General features: G+C 38.9%; 1 protein-coding gene across 7 annotated transcripts in view; it reads right to left on the bottom strand.

Moving 5' to 3' along the window:
• Window positions 1-17,866, bottom strand: part of PARD3B (par-3 family cell polarity regulator beta) — a 618,049-nt gene that overhangs the window by 318,068 nt on the left and 282,115 nt on the right. For all 7 annotated transcript variants that reach the window (XM_075934324.2, XM_075934322.2, XM_075934323.2 and 4 more), the window contains 5 exons: window positions 15,648-15,734; window positions 11,108-11,233; window positions 6,748-7,100; window positions 5,244-5,383; window positions 3,604-3,732 (listed from right to left, as the gene is read on the bottom strand). In XM_075934324.2, coding sequence (XP_075790439.2) covers window positions 3,604-3,732; window positions 5,244-5,383; window positions 6,748-7,100; window positions 11,108-11,233; window positions 15,648-15,734 — 835 coding nt within the window. The remainder of the gene's footprint in view (window positions 1-3,603; window positions 3,733-5,243; window positions 5,384-6,747; window positions 7,101-11,107; window positions 11,234-15,647; window positions 15,735-17,866) is intronic.

The raw sequence follows: 17,866 nt of genomic DNA, 5'->3' as shown, positions 1-17,866 counted from the left end.
TCTAATCTTTAAACATATTTTAGAAAATGTACATGGTACTGCACTGCTTAAACCCCACATGCACCTACAGAGTGCACTAATCACAAGCCAGTCTGTAGAGTTTGAGGTAATCAAACAATTCAAGGTCATCCCCTGAGTTTTGTAACCAGCCCCTTATTCAGCTATTACACTGTTAACTAGCAGAAATGCCTAGTATCTTTTGAATAACTGGATACTATGTGGTTGGTCCAAATTCTACTTTCCTCATTTGCTTCAATAAGAAAATCTCATAAGAGCTTCAGTCTCTTTTTGAGTAATGACAGTAACATAGAGTGTGTGTTAGGCTTTATGTAATGTATAATGTGCACACAATGGAATTATAATTAGATAGGGTTAGTATAACTAAATTCCAATCCTCTGTTATCCAATACTATCCCCTTTGTACAACATCCCCTCACCTACACCAGCAGCAAGAGACAGCCGGGATAAAGGTTAACTGCTTTCAATATCTAATTGTAATACCTGATAGCAAATTATCAGCACAAGACCCGAATGGCAATAAACTCAGATGGTGCTCCTATGCAAGCTGATACTGCTCAAAGGTTCCTGAGACAAGCTTTCATAACAAGATGCTTTGTTTTTACCCTCCCTATCACCTTACTTCAGTGGTGAGGCTCCACCTGCAGCCCATGTCTGCCTCCTTCCCTCTACTTCCTACTCCTTCCTCTCCCTCCCAGCACTTTCAGAGCACCACAAATCCACCAATTCATGCTCACCCTCCACCTCTCCATTTTATTGGAACTAGTGCTAAAGCCAGTATGTTTATTTAAACAGATAAGAACATAAACAAGATGAAATGGAATGAAAATAAAACATCCATCTTTTGTGCCATGCCCTGGAGACTGGGAAGGACTGTCACAGTCATGGGGGTCAGTTCCAAAGCTAAAGACTTTGCCATAGAAAGCTCTATCATGAGGACCCAGAGGTTTTGAACTATGCCTTTCAGAAGGGAGGTTGCCAAACCATATGGATTTTTTGAGATCACCAACAACAGCAGCTTGAACTAAACCCATATATTTAGAGCACGGCTCAAATGAAGAGGAGGTTTGCTGTAGCAGCATTTACACTACTGGTAAAAATGCCACTATGACAAACTTCTGGGTCAAATTCTACATGCAATACATTGGGTTTCAGCCTGTTCCTAAGATCATCCTTAGTAAATACTAGATTAGCCATCCCTCTACTTTTGTGCTAAAAACAAACATTCTAAGTCATTTTGTTTGTGTTTTCTTCTCTATTTAAAATGTGCTGTTGGTGGCAGAGAATTAATTCAATCTTAAAAATTTAAGACAACAACAAAAGGCACAATCAGCTAATTCTGATTTCTTTTAAAAATCTCTTCTGAGACTATTTTCAGATGCCATATGACTTCCATCATTAATCTGAACATCTGGTAGCTCAGCAGTTTTGGTAAACCATGTTTCTGTAGCAAGCTACCAAGCAGACATTACTGAAACTGAAAGGCTTCTAAATTTAGAAGGAGATGTTCTTTAAAAGTATTCAATACAGATTTCAGTTACTAAAATGTGTTATATGGTAGCTCAATGGGTTTACAAGGACTAGAGTAGGATCTAGAATTTCATTAGAAAGCAAGCATGGCTGATTGAAATAATAAATACTTTAAAAATTTCTACAGCCTCTTTTACCTACGAGGGGTTGCTTTGATTTCCAGGATAACATGGCATACAACAGATAGAAGAAAACATGATGGTAGGTAGAAAAAACAGAAATGGAAATGTTTTTTTTTTTTTTAAAAGTATGGCACACTTTAAACCCCCCCATTCATTTCTTAAGCAATAGTATTTTCTAAGTTACAGAACAAAATTGTTTTTGATTAATCTTTATTATTTTTACAAAATTGGGAAGAAGGAGAGTGAGTTCTGATCGTAAATATAGTGGACAGGTTTGTGCATTTATTTAGAAACTCTCTTTAATGCTCATACACACAGTGAATTTAGAACTCAGGATCTTTTTAAACAGAGTCTCGCCAAGGTCAGGATGGTTGGCAGCTCTGGGAATGATTAATTAGCAATGTTATCTCTTTAATTAACCTGGGATGGGTTTGACAGCATTCCGTCACTAATTTTTCCCCTGACATAATTGCTCAAGTAAAAAGGAAAATGAAAACAAAAATAGATTAGTGCAGCACACTGTATTTTGACTTTGGAACAGGCCGACATACTCAGGTAGCAGTAGCTAGCAGCTGCACAAAGACAGAGAGTCACATCACAGAAACTAACCTACTCCAGGACTTCCGATAGGACTCCAGGCAACACAAATTCTTTGCTCAAGAAAGACTAGGTGATAACAAGGAAATAAGGAAAACTATGAGAAAACATACCAAAGAGGATTGCAGAAGGAGATTGTGCTAACAGGCAGTAAAGCAAAAAAGAAAAGTCAAGTCCTGACAAAAAGGGAGAAGGCAAGTCCTTCAAGTAAGAAAACAAGCCTATTTGTTTTCTTCAAAGAAAACAGAATGAGACAAAGGCAGGAAGTGCTGTCCTTCCTTTATCCGCAGAGCTCTCACTGAAAAGCCAAGTATATGCATCAGTCAAGATAAGGGGAAAGAGATGGCCTTCTCTGAGAGGAAACAAGTATGTATCAAAGTAACAGAGGGGTAGCCAGGTTGGTCTAACTGAAAAAAACCTTAAAAACAGCAAATAATCCTGTGGCACCTTAGAGACTAATACAAAATGTAGACGGTAACATGAGCTTTTGTGGGCACAACCCATGTGAAGAAGTGGGCTGTGCCCATGAAAACGCGTGATACCATCTACATTTTTTGTTAATCTCTAAGGTGCTGCAGGACTATTTACTGTTTTTTGAGTATGTATCAGATAGCCCTCTCCACATTAATGGACTCCTCCTATGTATATAAGAATACAGTTTCACATTTAAGGTTTTCCAAAGCACGGTAAAAATCCCTGCTTTCACAGTACTAGTACATTGGCTGAGTAAATGAATGGGAAATCTGTTAAAACACTTTTAGCTTGCACATACTATAAAATTTTCTATTAAATCAAAGAATGTTTGCCAAAAACACAAGATTCTCCCCTTGTATTCCTGAGCACTATTATGGAATTTTCCCTTCACCTCACATAGCTATCACAGCTTAAGAGATGCCCAGTACCGCACAACAGCACGTTTTAGAGGCACCATCAACGTGGTGTAAGGAAGCTTCGGAGCCTGTCTGCAACCAGTGTCATTAATCCATTACTTTCACAAGCAATGAAATTCACCATACACACTCAAATTTAAAACAAAACCCTAAGCCTTTAAAAAAAAAGTCCTTTATTTTCAGGCATGCTCAATGTCATAATTCCATAATTCATTTACAGTATTCCCTTGTGAATTATACCTATGAAGTCACTTCTGGGATGAAAATCAAATATCAAAGAACTGTATTAAATAATGGGCAAAATTAAATATAAATACTTTCCCAAGGCAACCTTTAAATAATTACCCTTCACTGGCTTCTCATCCAGTGACAGCTTCCTTGTTTTTCTTAGGTCAATTTCTAAACACAGAACTAGTCTGATTCCGCATAACAGAAAAAAATATTACCAGTTCTCGAGGCAGAAAGGCTTCTTCCTGCCGCGCCACGACCAGAGAGACAGTCTCCCCTTGCTTAGTGCTTCTCAGCATAGCCACTAGTTCTTCTTGGGTCCTGCCTGTGACATCTTTGCCATTCACCTAATGGATATAATTAGGAGGGGGAAAACCAAACAAACGACAAATCTTACTAACAAGCACAGTGTTTGATTTTCTAACCTGGGAGAGGTGTGGGTCAGTGGTCTGAGCTCCAAGGAATGTTGAGTTTTAAGGCTTGTCTAGATGGTGCTGAGGCATAGATACGGGACTGTGAGTTGCAGCACACACAGAGGTGCTGAACACTGACTGCCCCCTGACTAGCAGGAGCTACAAAGTATCTAGCTTGCATTGCAAGACTCTGCTGGCAGTTGATGTTACTGCAAATCAGATACCTGTTCATTCACCTGGCAGGGTTTACACGGGCAGTTCTACACCAGCACTTCAATACGTGCTGGAATTCGCACCCCCTTAATGTGTGCTGGAGTGCCATGCACACAAAGCCCTTAATTTGCTTGCCACAGAGACTTTCCTCTCAGGCCCTGCACAAATCACTTATCCTCTTTGCTATTTTTCACCATCTATTAATGGGGTTTATAATACCTACCTGACTGAGCTTTGTGAAGGTTATTCAGTTCGTAAAAGCACTTTACAATAGCCAAGTCAGGGGTGGCCAACCTAAGCCTGAGCAGAAGCCAGAATTTACCAATGCAAATTGCAAAAGAGCAACAGCAATATGTCACCAGCCCTGATCATCTCCCCACCACCATTCACAGCACATCCTGCCCGTTGGCAGCCACACCAGTCAGTGACGCCTCCTCCTTTTCCTCCTGCCCACTGTGAGCAGCTCCTTCTCAGTGGGAGACACTGGAGGGGGGAAGCATGGGTGTGGCTCAGTGGAGAGGGTAGGATCCTAGGGGGAAAGTGTGGAGGGGGACAGCACGCAGGGCAGAGCTGGGGGTTGAACAGTGAAACCCTCTGGCCCAGTGGAAAGTTGGCACCTGTAGCTCCAGCCCTGGATTTGGTACTATGTAAGGAGCCACATATTAACTTCTGAAGAGCCGCATGTGGCTCTGGAGCTACAGGTTGGCCACCCCTGAGCTAAATATTAATATTGTTTACATCAGAACTCTGAGAGTAGCATGTAAAAATAGTCTCAGGTTATGAGTTCATAAGTCATACAAGTATGAACATTTAAAAGACAGAAAACACAAGGGATTTAAAATGTGCACTGGAAAAAAACATTCAGGGTGAACACACAGATTCTTGGATATTATTTCAGAGACCTGCTTTTCAAAAAAATGATACATCTACTTTCAATATCAGGCAGCCATTTTATCAGCTCTCTCATCTGAATGCCTTGCAAGACGTTTTTCACATGCCCCTGATTCTGAACTGTATTAGTGCACTTAAGTCAAGAAGCAGTATGAAGGCACCATGCTTATAAAAAAACACCAACAACCTACAATATGGGTGAATATGGGTTTGTATTAAAACATGTCATGCTATCTTAGTTACAGTAAATACAAATATATAGAAAATATATATATTTTTAAAGTCAATAAACTTAGTGGTTAGAAGGAAGAGGTTGTTATGGTATTCCCAGTTCTGCTAACCTCAAGTATTCTGTCTCCTGATTGCAAACGACCATCTTTGACTGCTGCCCCTTTTGGCAAAATATTCTTCACAAAAATAGGACCAGGGCCATGTACTGAAGAGTCTCTGGTAACCACAGTGAAACCAAGTCCTTCTGGACCTAGAGTGCAGACAGAGAAGAGTCAATGTAAAATTCAACAAAAAATTATATTAAAATGAAAGGAACAGCTACATTTAAAAATACAAGTATCAAGAGCAATCATTTAGCAAATAAGCGAGTAAGCTTTTAACAAAAGCTTCTTCTTTAACGAAAGCCATTGTGCATGACTGCATGGAAGAGCATTATGCCACAATCAGAAAAGACCAGTTCACACCTTGTTGTTAATAGGCATGAATTAAAATATTTCTGAATTACCCGTGTTCCAATCAGAAACTAAATGGGGGGGGGGGAGGGGGAGGCTCACTAAATACCTCTTTCCCAGGAAGTTTTGAGACTGCTTTAGATATAAATCCTTTAGAGTAACATCATCCCATAAAATATTTTGCACATCATGGTGTAAAGCAAACAGAATTATAGTAAAAATATTAGGCAAATCAGCACAAACATAGGAAAGGACATCATATTGTGTGCCTGTAGTCAATGGCATGACTGGATGACACCAAGCTGGGAGAGGTTGCAAGTGCATTGTAAAATAAAATTATAATTCAAAATTATCTGGACAAACTAGAGAAATGGCCTGAGGTAAATAGGTGATCATAATGGTCCCTTCAGATGTCAAAATCCATGAATTACAGTGCCTGAAAGCTCTACTTCAATTCATCTGTGGAGCTGCACTACACATTTTCAAAATTTCATTCCTGCATTCCACATATTTGCTCTGCTTTATTGTGTTTTTAATCTATACTCCTGACACCCTCTACATAGCTTCTTCTTCACTTCAGATTAAGTGCAAAGCCATGGAAATGTTGTATTTGTTTTTCCTGTTTGGCTCATTTTTCTTAAATCAGGCTACATCTATATTTAGACAGAGATCAATGTTGTGGCAGTCGATTTTCCAGCATTTGATTTAGTGAGTCGAGTGAAGACCCACCAATCAAATGCGGAGGGCACCCCCGTCGATGCTGGTACTCCTTGTTGATCTCCTGCTGTGGAGATCACAACAAAGTTTGAATTAAGGTACACTGACTCTAGCTACGCAATTAACGTAGCTGGAGATATGTATCTTAATTTGAACTTCCACATAAGTATAGATGTGGCCTGAGGAATGAAGTGGCATCACCATACATGAACTTCCTACCCCAACACTGTCAGACCAGCATGTAAAAACAAAATAAGGCAGGAAAAACTTGGCAAGAGTTCCTACTGACATGTTCGGAACATTGTGTTTATATTTTACTAATATAAAATATAGCTGTTGAAATATTATGCTGTTTCCATGTTACTAGTTCAGTTAAAAATTAGGGTATCAATACAGAGAACATGTAATTGTTATAGTATATCACTGCTCATTGTTGAACCTTTACCTTTCTTAAGATCTATCTTTATTCTCTTTGCATTTTTCTTGTTGCCGAAGCCCATTAGAGGAGACAGTGATGGCGAAGATGGCTTCTTACCCAACCTTGGGAGATTGGGACTCTTAGTATGTTGTAACGTTGAGTGCAGATCTGTCTCCAGGCCATTCATTCCAGACAGGTCTCTTTTCACAGTTGGTTTTGTAATAACAGGAGGCGGAACCTTTGTTTTTGGAACTCCATCATTATCAAGCAAACAAAGGGGAGCAATGACAGACTTTTCATATAGCTCACGATTATATGGAGGAACCACTTCTAAGAAGACACTTGGAGATTTCATTGCCTGACGGAAGATATCCTGAGCCCTTTAAATAGAGGCATGAAAACAGATACATCAAAACCAGAAAATCTGAGTACTGTGCTGTTTGGGGTTCAGTGCAGACTAGTAAGGGGATGAATCACAGCCTGCCACAAACCTGAATGCTTTACAATGCTTTTCTGCTGGTGTTTCCAGCCTAGGCCACTCACAGGCAGCTACCAGCATGCGAATCACATCCTGGTTCAGCAGCTCTGACCCTAGCTACTGTCCACAGCCCGACAACAGCTTCCACCAGCCTTGGTTACTACTTACAGGTTGAACCCAACACAGAAGTCTAAAAAAGGTACATGTTTTGTTTTAGATGTTTGCCCTTATCAGTCTTCTTTCTAACCAAAGTTGACTTTTCCCTCAGGTAGGACCTTCCACAGAAGACAAGGTGCTGTCTTCCCATGTCTTCTTAGGCGTCTCAGCTATATTCAGATTCCAGATACTTCAACCCCTCCATAGCTAAAGGACCCATAATTCGCAGTTTGCAAGAACTCTGGCCTCCCGAGTCTGTCTAATGAGGAACGACAAATATGTCTTCTATTTTTGATTACATATTATTTGACCTCATGCTGTGCTTCTGTTTTTAGGGAATTCCCACCCCCCCTCCATGTTAACAAGGCTTTCATGTTGTGATTCTGCCACACACAACATATACAGGAGACAGGTAAATAACTGTCTTCTCTCCTGTCTTAGGAGGAATCTCTCCCCCTATTTGGCCACAGAATTTAAAGCATAATGACATGAAGTATTCTTATTTCCTCACACAGTGTTAATTCATGCATTTCACAATGATATTAACCACCAGTGTGTCACTGAAGAAAAGACCTCACTCTGTACACTTTTATAACAGCATTGTATAAATCAGTTGATTAAGCTGCTTGTCACTTCAGGTACCTCTAGACTACAGGCTTTTGTCGACAGAAGGTTTGTTGACAGATACTGTTGACAAAGCTTCTGTTGACAAAGAGCGTCTAGACTACATCCAGTTCTGTCGACAAAGCAAGCCGCTTTTTTGACATGACAGTTGTGACGGCGCGTTGGGGTCCCCCGTCTCCTGCACCACGAAATGGCACGAACAGACTCCACCAGCCAGTAGAATGGAGGTAGTTTATTGCTTCTCCAGGATATAGCACAGCACAGATGTAATCTGGTTACGGGAACTGGGGCTAAGAGGCCTCAGTGCCCCCCTTGAAATGCGGGAGTCCCAGCTCCCTCCCCAGCTCCTTCTCCCCTGCTTTCCAGACAGGAACTAACTCACTCTCCTCCAGCTCTGCCCTCAGCCAGGGCAGCATCCATCTTCCTTTGTTTCTCCCCATGGGGGGTGGCTGGTCAGACCAGTTTGGAGCCACCTTTGCATAATGACTCCCCCCTTCCCTGCTGGGTCTTGCTACAGACAGCAGAGGTCGCCACAGCCCTAGCAAGGTACCCCCACTACGTCACAACAGTGTAGACGCAAAGGACAGTGTAGATGCAATAATGCCTTCTCTCAACAGAACTCTGTCGACAAAAGGCGTTATTCCTCGTAGAATGAAGTTTACAGCCGTCGACAAAACTGCTACATTCTGTCGACGTTATGGCGACAGAACTCAGCCGCAGTGTAGACCCAAGTATAGTTTTGTAGACAAGTAGGAATAAGAGATCCTCCAGAAAAGGGCTTTATTCCGGAGGATCGCGCCAGTCTAGATGCTTTTTTCCAGCTTTTCCCCAAGCCGGAAAAAAAGCGGTGGACATGTTTATTTAAATCCCGTGGGGGGTATTTAAATCCCCCGCGGATTTCCCTATTCTGACTTACCTGCTTTGCATGACTTTTCCGGAATTAGGGGCCAGTCTAGACGTAGCCAGAGTGTGTACTTTCTATGCCACTCCCTAAAACCACTCAAAGATTTGAAGAGCACTAGATCCCTATGGGAGCCCACTTTATATGCCCTTTCAGCTAGATAGTGAACCACTGACAACTAATCTTTGGAAATGGTTTTCCAACCAGTTATACACCCACCTTATAGTAATTTTACCTAGGTTGTATGTCCCTAGAAGGTTATGAGAGACAGATTAAAAAGACTTACTAACATCAAGAGATACAACATCTACCACTCCCCCCTCTACAAGGCTTGTTACCTTTTCAAAGAAAACTATTAGGTAGATTTGATAGAATTTGTTCTTGACAAATCCATGCTGTCAGTTTATATAAACAGAGAAGATAATGTGACAACTGATTACTTTATTTGCTCCTTTATCTCTTTCGTGGCACTGAACTTGAACTGACTGGTCTGTAATTCCCTGGCTTGTCCTCATTCCCCTTTTTATAGATTGGCGAATATAATACCACTTTCCAATCCTCTGAAATTTCACCCATCTTCCATGAATTTTAGAAGATAAAAACTAATGGCTCAGATATGTCCTCAGTCAATTCCTTGAATATTCTAGGCTGTAATTCATCAGGCCCTGGTGACTTGAAGACACCTATCTTGTATTTTTAAGTTTGTTCTTTCCTTATTTTAGTCTCGGATACTACCTCATTGTCATCCATTAAGATAGATACCCAATCGCTACTAAACTTTTTGGTTAAAACTGAAACAAAAATGCCATTTAGCACAGACTAAAAATAATGGTGAGAACACAAGTAAATCTGAGGAAAACCTACAAGTATTACCAGAGTGCAAAATGACTGTCAGGATATTTTTTTAAAATGTAATGGGCAGAAAAAATCAAATTATTGGAGCCCCCAAATGCATACTTAAAGAAATAACAAAACTCAACAAAAAAAAGAGGGGCTAAAGTCTCTATCACACAGCAAAATAGAATTGAATCTATTAACACTAATCGAAAAAGGAAATTCACAGTAGAAATGTAGAAAACCATTACGAACCCAGAAGTATAACAAATTGTCTTCTAGGGTTCAAGCTGAGGAAGAAGCAACCTTTCAGGGCAGTATTCAAAAACTTCAAATTGGGAAAAGAAAATGTAATCACCAACACCTTTTCTAGATATTAAAGGACCCTTTGCAATCAACAGCAGGACCTTACCACTAAAACAGCCAAATTCTTAACTTTCAATATCAGAAGTGATTGGAATAAGCAGTTTTAAAGCCCTGTCATCTGACAAAGGCATCAAATTTTGCACCCCTGATTCATTGCAGGTGATGGGGCCAGGTAGTAAAGACAATTATCATACTCTTGTAGGTTACATGGTGTCAGAAGGAAATTAAATATTTGGCAAAAACTGAGCAAGTGAAGCCTCCTGAGTCTCTCAGTTTCAAAGGGAAACTGTCAGAACTAGCATTGACTCCAGTGCTTCCAAGTATTGCAGAAAGCAAGAGCATTACAGAGAAAATAGAGGGTGACATTCTCCACACTGTTACAGGCTGAAAGGCATTCATAGTCTACAGGATGTTCAGGAGGAGGCAGAAAGGAGACTATTTCTACACAGTTAGAATACTAGAAATATCTTAAAAATGGAAGGAAACTAAAGATGAAAAAAATGAAATGGGGGTGAAGGCACTGATGCTTTAAAAAGTTATGCAAGCTACATCTTCAGCGTGGAATGGCTAAACAAATACTAAGAGGTGATAATTTAACAGCTTATAACTTTATAAAATGTAAATGCAAAGGAATGAGAGAATTTATTTAGGATCTTCCAAAGACACAGATAAGGAGTAATGAAATGCAATAGCACTGATGAAAGGAACAATTTTTAACACTGAACAGTAACTTCTCAACTGAGGTAGTATTCTATTGTTCAAATTCATTAAAACTGGAGTGGACAAAGCAATTTAGAACACACGGTAGGATTTTCCCAATATTATAATTTCTATTATTTGAGTCTATGATGGGAACTATATATTACTGCATTTGGAAGTTTCATGAATGAGAATTATGATGCTTTAGTTATATACATATTTTATGGTACTTTACTTGAAACACGCTACATTAATCACCTCAATAAATACAGCATTATATAAAATTCTTGTGATTAACAGAATCAATTAAGTAATTAAGTAGCACTCACTGTGCAAAGGTTTTATCTGTGAGGTCCACATTGTTAATTTTCACAATACACTCATTTTCATGGAAAAGATCATCACGTCTAGACCTGCTGTTCTCCTCAATACCACGGATAAATAGTCCTAGAATCCTAAAAAGCAATAATAAAGCTGATGATTATTATGCATTAGATTTGTATACAAGACATTTACAATAATTACAAATAGATATTGGTCTCTATTGAGGAAGGAACAAATTTCTTCTTGTGGTCTATTAATCACACCATACTAAGTCATTAGTCTAAAGGAGAGATTCCAAATTCTATTTTCCATCAATGAACAAGGACTCCAAAAAGAATATGAAACCAGCCAGCATAATTTTAGTCTGCTGACACTATCGGTAACCCTTCCTAACACTTCAGAAAATGCCAACTGCATTAACCAAGCGTTGGAGAAATGGAGGGAAAACCAGCCCCATTCTTCCAGACAAATGTTAGGTTAGAAATAAGATGGAATCATAACACGGAAAAGGTTAAATTTAAGTGCAAAACAGTAGTTCTAATTATACTAGAAGAAAAATACAGAGGAAGGAATTGGAAGCCTATTTCCAATGAGGGAAGGACAACATATGCAAGAAATCATCTCTTTCCAGCCATGTCCAAAGAAACAGAAATTAGACTAATCTTCCTGTATTAAAGCCTAGGATTCCCTGAAGCTCTGCAAAGCACAGTTAAGAGGCAGCATGCATTTGATACTAAAATTCTAAAAAGTCGTCACCAGGAGATCTGCGTCATATACCTATGGACTTCTTGAACATTGTTTGTCAGATCAATTAAATTCCTACTGACCCACAGTTTCCTCACATGACAAATGAGATCAATATTGTGAGGTTTACTATATTAGTAGCTGCACAGTGCTTTCAGAAGCTCAAATAGAAAGTGTCGTGAAAGTACAAAGTAAATGACATAAAAAAGAATCAGACTTCTGTCTTTGATAGGCTGATGTCCTTCTCATAGCATGCTAAGCACAAATCAGCAAACTGGAAAGACTTCAAGTGAAAAAAACCTGTATTTTTCTGAGAGTGGGGTCTCACCGAGTAGTCAAACATTCCATATAACAGAATACTTTGTGCATACGCAGACCCCTTATAATCCTGTTTTTATACATTAACTCTCAAAAGCCATCTATGCACCAAATAGATGACATTTGGGATATGTCTGCACTGCAATGTAAGCACAGGTTCAAACCTATGCACCACTCCCTCCCACATCCATAATCATGCTAACCCATAGCTAGGATCATAGGTCTCCCCCTACCTCCCCTTCAACGTAGATATTCAAGAACTGGGTTCTTTAACCCACGATATACTGACTCAGGTTCCATTAATCCTAGACATAGCCCTAGAAACCCTTTCCCTTGCTTTTACTCAGTAAAGCATCAAGATATAATTTTGATGTTCCTTTATACCATTACTATTCATCTCATTATTTAAATTTATCATGTAACAGAATGGCCAAATATATACGTTTTGCTTAACTACAAACATATATTTTTTAAAAGCATGCATCTTCCACTCATGAACATTAGTGGAATTTTGCATTGTAACAAATGTGTCATGTACAGGATCCCCCTACAGTACTGTACTGTGATAAAGAAAGCTTTTTATTTTGAGGAGTAAGGGAAAGTTGCTATGAATAGCAATAGAAAGAGCCAATTACCTGCAGCCAAGGAGCTAAATGTTAAAATTTAATTTAAAATAATTACATTAAGATTCAATCTAGTAAAAATATGGAAATTAAAGAAATTGAAAACTAAATCTGTTACTATGATCTTAACTAATCCCACTGTGCCAAAACACTATAGCCACATAGTACTGTAAGATCACCAACCAGCCTGATATTCCCCATACGAGTTGAAGTATCTGAACACACGGGCTGAGTTAAATATGCTATGACAGTCTAACTTCATTACTTCAATTGCATGGAGACTCAACTTCAACTTTACTTTAATGTGATTTTTTAATTTAATTTCCTTCTTTTATGGTAAGTCTAAGTGCAAAAAAAAAAAAAAAAAAAATTTCAACTAGTTGTTGTTAACTGGTCCATAAAGCCTAAGTGCCAACCATGTGGCTCAAACTCATTCTGAAAATAAAACCAAATAAAACAGGATTGCAATGAAGATGCCTAAATGTTATTCACTGAAGATGAATACATGTATTAGTCTAATATTGGCGAGCCAAAAGACATGCCAGGCCTCTGGGCAAAAGGAGGTGAGGGGTAGCTCTGCGCTCCCAGAAGGGGTGGCGCTGGGGCAGCTACCCATACCGTGTCTTTCTCCCCCAGTGGCAATTTAAATAGTTTGGGGCTTCAGCAGCTGCCACAGCAAATGGCAGCCATGGGCCCCTTTGAATTGCCAGGCCCCAAGAAAGTTGCCCCCTTTTACCTCCCTCCGTCGGCAGGCCTGGTGTAATAGCAATACTATTCCTTAGCAAATACCAGTCAACGTGGATGTCCAACATGACTGATAAAATGGGGTCTTTCATTAACAGAAACAAAATGGCTTCTTTTGCTGTCTTGTGTTTTGATGACTTATGAAATGTATATGCTAGTCTCTGTGGGTATGTCTACACTAGCCTCCTAGTTTGAACTAGGGAGGCTAATATAGGCAATTGAAATTGCAAATGAAGCCCGGGATTTAAATATCCTGGGCTTTATTTGCATGTTCCCGTCCGGTTGCCATTTTGAAATTCCACTAGCCCGAAGTAACTGCTACATGCGGCAGTGCAACGGTAATTTGAACTAAGTCCTTAGTTCGAATTAACTGTTACTCCTCCTGGAATGAGGTGTAACAGTTAATTCGAACTAAGGACTTAGTTCGAATTACCGTTTCACTGCCGCGTGTAATAGTTACTTCGGGCTAGTGGAATTTCAAAATGGCGACCAGAAAGGAACATGCAAATAAAGCCTGGGATATTTAAATCCAGGGCTTCATTTGCAATTTCGAATGCCTACATTAGCCTCCCTAGATCGAACTAGGGGGCTAGTGTAGACATACATTGTTAGATTAGGTAACAGGAGTAAGTGGTTAAAACATTCTGGTATTTTACGAAGATTCCAGTACAATTCTGCCAACTGTCATTAGAATTTCTCAAGACAACTAGGTAAACAATCAGCCTGTCTGTCAAAAAATAGCTTGCTGTAAGCTATGCTCCACAGCATTTGTAAACAGGAATATTAACATGCACACAAAGTAGGCCAAGGAGCTCTGCTGGTAATTCAGTGAATTCTTTTAAAGATGAGCCCTTACAGTTAGAATTCAGCATCACAATAACAATACTGATGATACTGTGCAGTTTTATGGTGCCTTCCACTTGAGGATCTCAAAATACTTTAGAAGAATTAGCAAATTAAGCCTCACTATGCCCCCTAATAAGGAAGTATTACCTATATGTTAGAGATGGAGAAACAGAGTGACTTTCCCAAGGTAAAACAGGAAGCCTTTGACAGAGCCCATGACAGAACTCAAAACTCCTAACTTCAATCTTTCCTCCTGAAATAAGGTAATGACATTTTTTTCAAGCAGCAGATGGCCAGCCTGCTTTTCAATTTGGCAACTAAAATATGCCAGTCTATCTAAACTCTTAAATCCTGCTGTGAAAATATTCACAAATAGATTATCTTAAAAGGAAAATACAATTTGTCCTCCTCACTTCTGAAAATCAATAACTTAAGAAACATTTCTCTTTATGGTTAGATTGTGACCTTTTTAAAGTTTGTAATTACAACTGGCCTAATACAAGAAGCAGACATTTTATAAAGCAATGCCATTTATGACACTAGCAATTTTCCATCCCTGTCACAGGGCTCTCATTCTGCCAGCACTACAAATTAGCTCTTTGGCAGAAACCTCCTATGTCAAATTTCAGTTTAGAGAAAAAAATTATATCTGAGTTACATAACTTGGAAAATAGAGAGTTATAATGAAAATGCTGACATGTTCTCAACTACAGTACATCAATATGAACTTACCTCTATGGTAGTCTTTTGTGATTTTAATAAACTATGTTAAATTCTTTAAAATTAAAATAATCTTACCATGCAAAAGGAAAGTTTGTGGTTTGTACCTGCTGAGAACTTAACTTGAAAGGTGACTTGCTTGAAGGAGTAAATGACTAGAAAGTCATTTTGACTTTTTAATGTCTGGTCTGCTATTTAGCAACAAGGGTTCAGGGATACAAATTCAATTGGACAACAAAACTCTCTCAGGAAGTACAATAATCTTAACAAGAGACCATTTTACTATGTTTTCATTCAGAAAAATAAATTCAGAGACCCTTGAAAGTGCAAATATAATGAACATGTAACAAAAACGGATTTTGTTCTTGGAAAATACACACAGAATAACAGATGTCAGCGAAGGAAGAGAGTATATTGGGCTTGGTTATTGGCTATTAAAATAGTTTTAGCTCCCCTTCATGCTTTCACAGTAGATATATATCAAGAGAAATAAACACAGCTGACATCTTTTTCATTAACATGCTTCTCTAAAATATGGAAAATATCTTACCTTCCACTCAGAGATGAAAAGAAGGGTACTACATGTATTCCCAGAGGTCCACCTTCCCCAGAAATCTCTACTGTTCTTGTCATACAACTAAGAAAGAGGGAAGAAAAACACAAATGAAGCTGTACTAAGGAATGTATAGAAAAAACATGTTAAGGCAGACAAGAAATGCAGTCAAGGGAATTTAAGTGCAGAACTCAACATAAGATGTTGAAGCTGGAAATGGTTGACTTAACATCTTTGACTTTGTAGGTGAGAATTTATATGTTTTGAATGAGAAATGAAGTAGTTATTAGTAATGCCCATAGACATTAGTAGTCATTTACCTAAGAGCTTGTCTATAGAAAATAGACGAGAGCAGCTATTGCAGAATGAGCTATAGCTCCCCATGTGACCACTCTATTCTGAAATAAAAGTTGTTTTATTGAAGAGTAATTGTTGTTCCAGAAGAAAGTGACTTATTCCATAATAGAATATCCACAAAGGGAACCATTCCGGAATAGCTTTGACCAAAATAGCTATTTCAATCAATTTCCCTATGCAGACAATCCCTAAATATGCATACAATATGTTAAGGACATTTAATCAAACCAATATGAAAAACAGCCAACATGTAATTCCAACAAAGTAAGCCACACATTGGGCCCTCAATTACATGCATGCAACCCTGCTGATCAAAAAAGGCAGAATTTGAGCATCTCAAGACAACAATTTGGCCCACTTTAATGGGAAATAATTCCTTTAAGAAAATCTTTGAGATCACCTATGGTGGCTCAAACGTGGAATATATTTCCTTCCTGCTAGTTGCTGGAGACCACACTAATATTTGTTGCCTCTCAATAGTTCAATGAGGGTCACATGAAACCCTCATGCAGATTTTTTTTAAACACATGGCTTCTCAATAGGTATTAATGTAAACTATGCATCAGAAGTTGCTAATATGTAGAAAGAGGCTTTCTTTCTCTCTTTCTTTTTCTCTTTCAAAGTTGGATTGACATAAAAACTCAAGAACAATAATCAAGTTGAAAAATGTTTCCACTCTCTTTGCCCAAATCCCTATGCCATCTCAAGTGCTGGAACCGTCAAAACAGTGCTGAAAAAAACACAAGGGAAGGTTCACCTTCTAACAAAAGTCTGGTGAATGTTTCTTCAACCTTAAACAGATGCAAATTTAATCAAACTACATTAACCAATGGATGTCACCTCCTGTTTAGGGAAAGTGAGACGCTAAACCAGGGGGATCACTTCACATATTGCTAAAAGTGAGTCATCTACCTTCTTTGGCCAGGAAGAGGACACTGATTGCAATTGAGCATTGACAGATTTAGGTATTTTTTTCCCCTAATGAAGTACATTTCCTGGTTAAGATACTTTATTCGATTGAATAACGATGACTTGGAAGCAACTTGTCTTAGGAATCAGATGGGAGATGGACAGCTTATATATTAATGTCATTATTCTGCAAACACTTATGCTTAACAGTTATTCATGTGCTGAGTATTTGCAATATTGAGACCTCAGACAGGAAGAACACATTTCCTATATGCACTAGGAGAAAAAAAAATACTTTAAACCTTTTTCTTCAAACCAAAAAAAATGATCACAATGCCTCATCTCATCTAAATCAAATTTTACCCCAAGATATTTTGGTTAAGAAAATGTTAAAAAAAGAGGAGATATCACCCTATAGAACAACATTTGAAAACTCTTCTGTGGGAGAGTAAAAATATTTCTTTATAGGAAAGTAGAGAGCAGTAGTTACAGATTTTGCTGAAATAGTTTTTGGAGCTGATGATCATGTGAATGCAGAGCCAGCCCACATCATTTTGGCACCTGAGGTGGGGAGCTCAAATGACTCCCCCATGCCCTCTCGCTTGGGCCAAAACTTTGAAAGGTCTCAGTTCTCTGGGTCTTAGTAACTCCTCTCCTCCCCGCCCCACAGTCTGGCACCTGAGGCAGCTGCCTCAGTTCGCCTCACGGTAAGGCCAGCCCTGCATGAATGAGCTCCAAATTTTAGTCCTCATATTAATAAATTCCACAGGCACAGTTATGTATAGATAGTAGACGCATGGGTTCACACCACTTACAAGCTCTGCTGACAATGTGCTCACAGGCCTTATAATTTCTAGATAGCTGAAATTTAAAAATTCAGAGGAAAAAAAAGTTTCCCCACAGCCAAAAATCCAGGAGTGGGGCCCACAGGGAGAGCTCTTTATAGATTC

Source organism: Pelodiscus sinensis, chromosome 7 (assembly GCF_052426305.1).
Source record: "Pelodiscus sinensis isolate ZL-2025 chromosome 7, ASM5242630v1, whole genome shotgun sequence".
Classification (NCBI taxonomy): domain Eukaryota; kingdom Metazoa; phylum Chordata; order Testudines; family Trionychidae; genus Pelodiscus; species Pelodiscus sinensis.
Note: the sequence above shows the minus strand (reverse complement) of the source record. Positions and strands in the feature narration are given on the sequence as shown.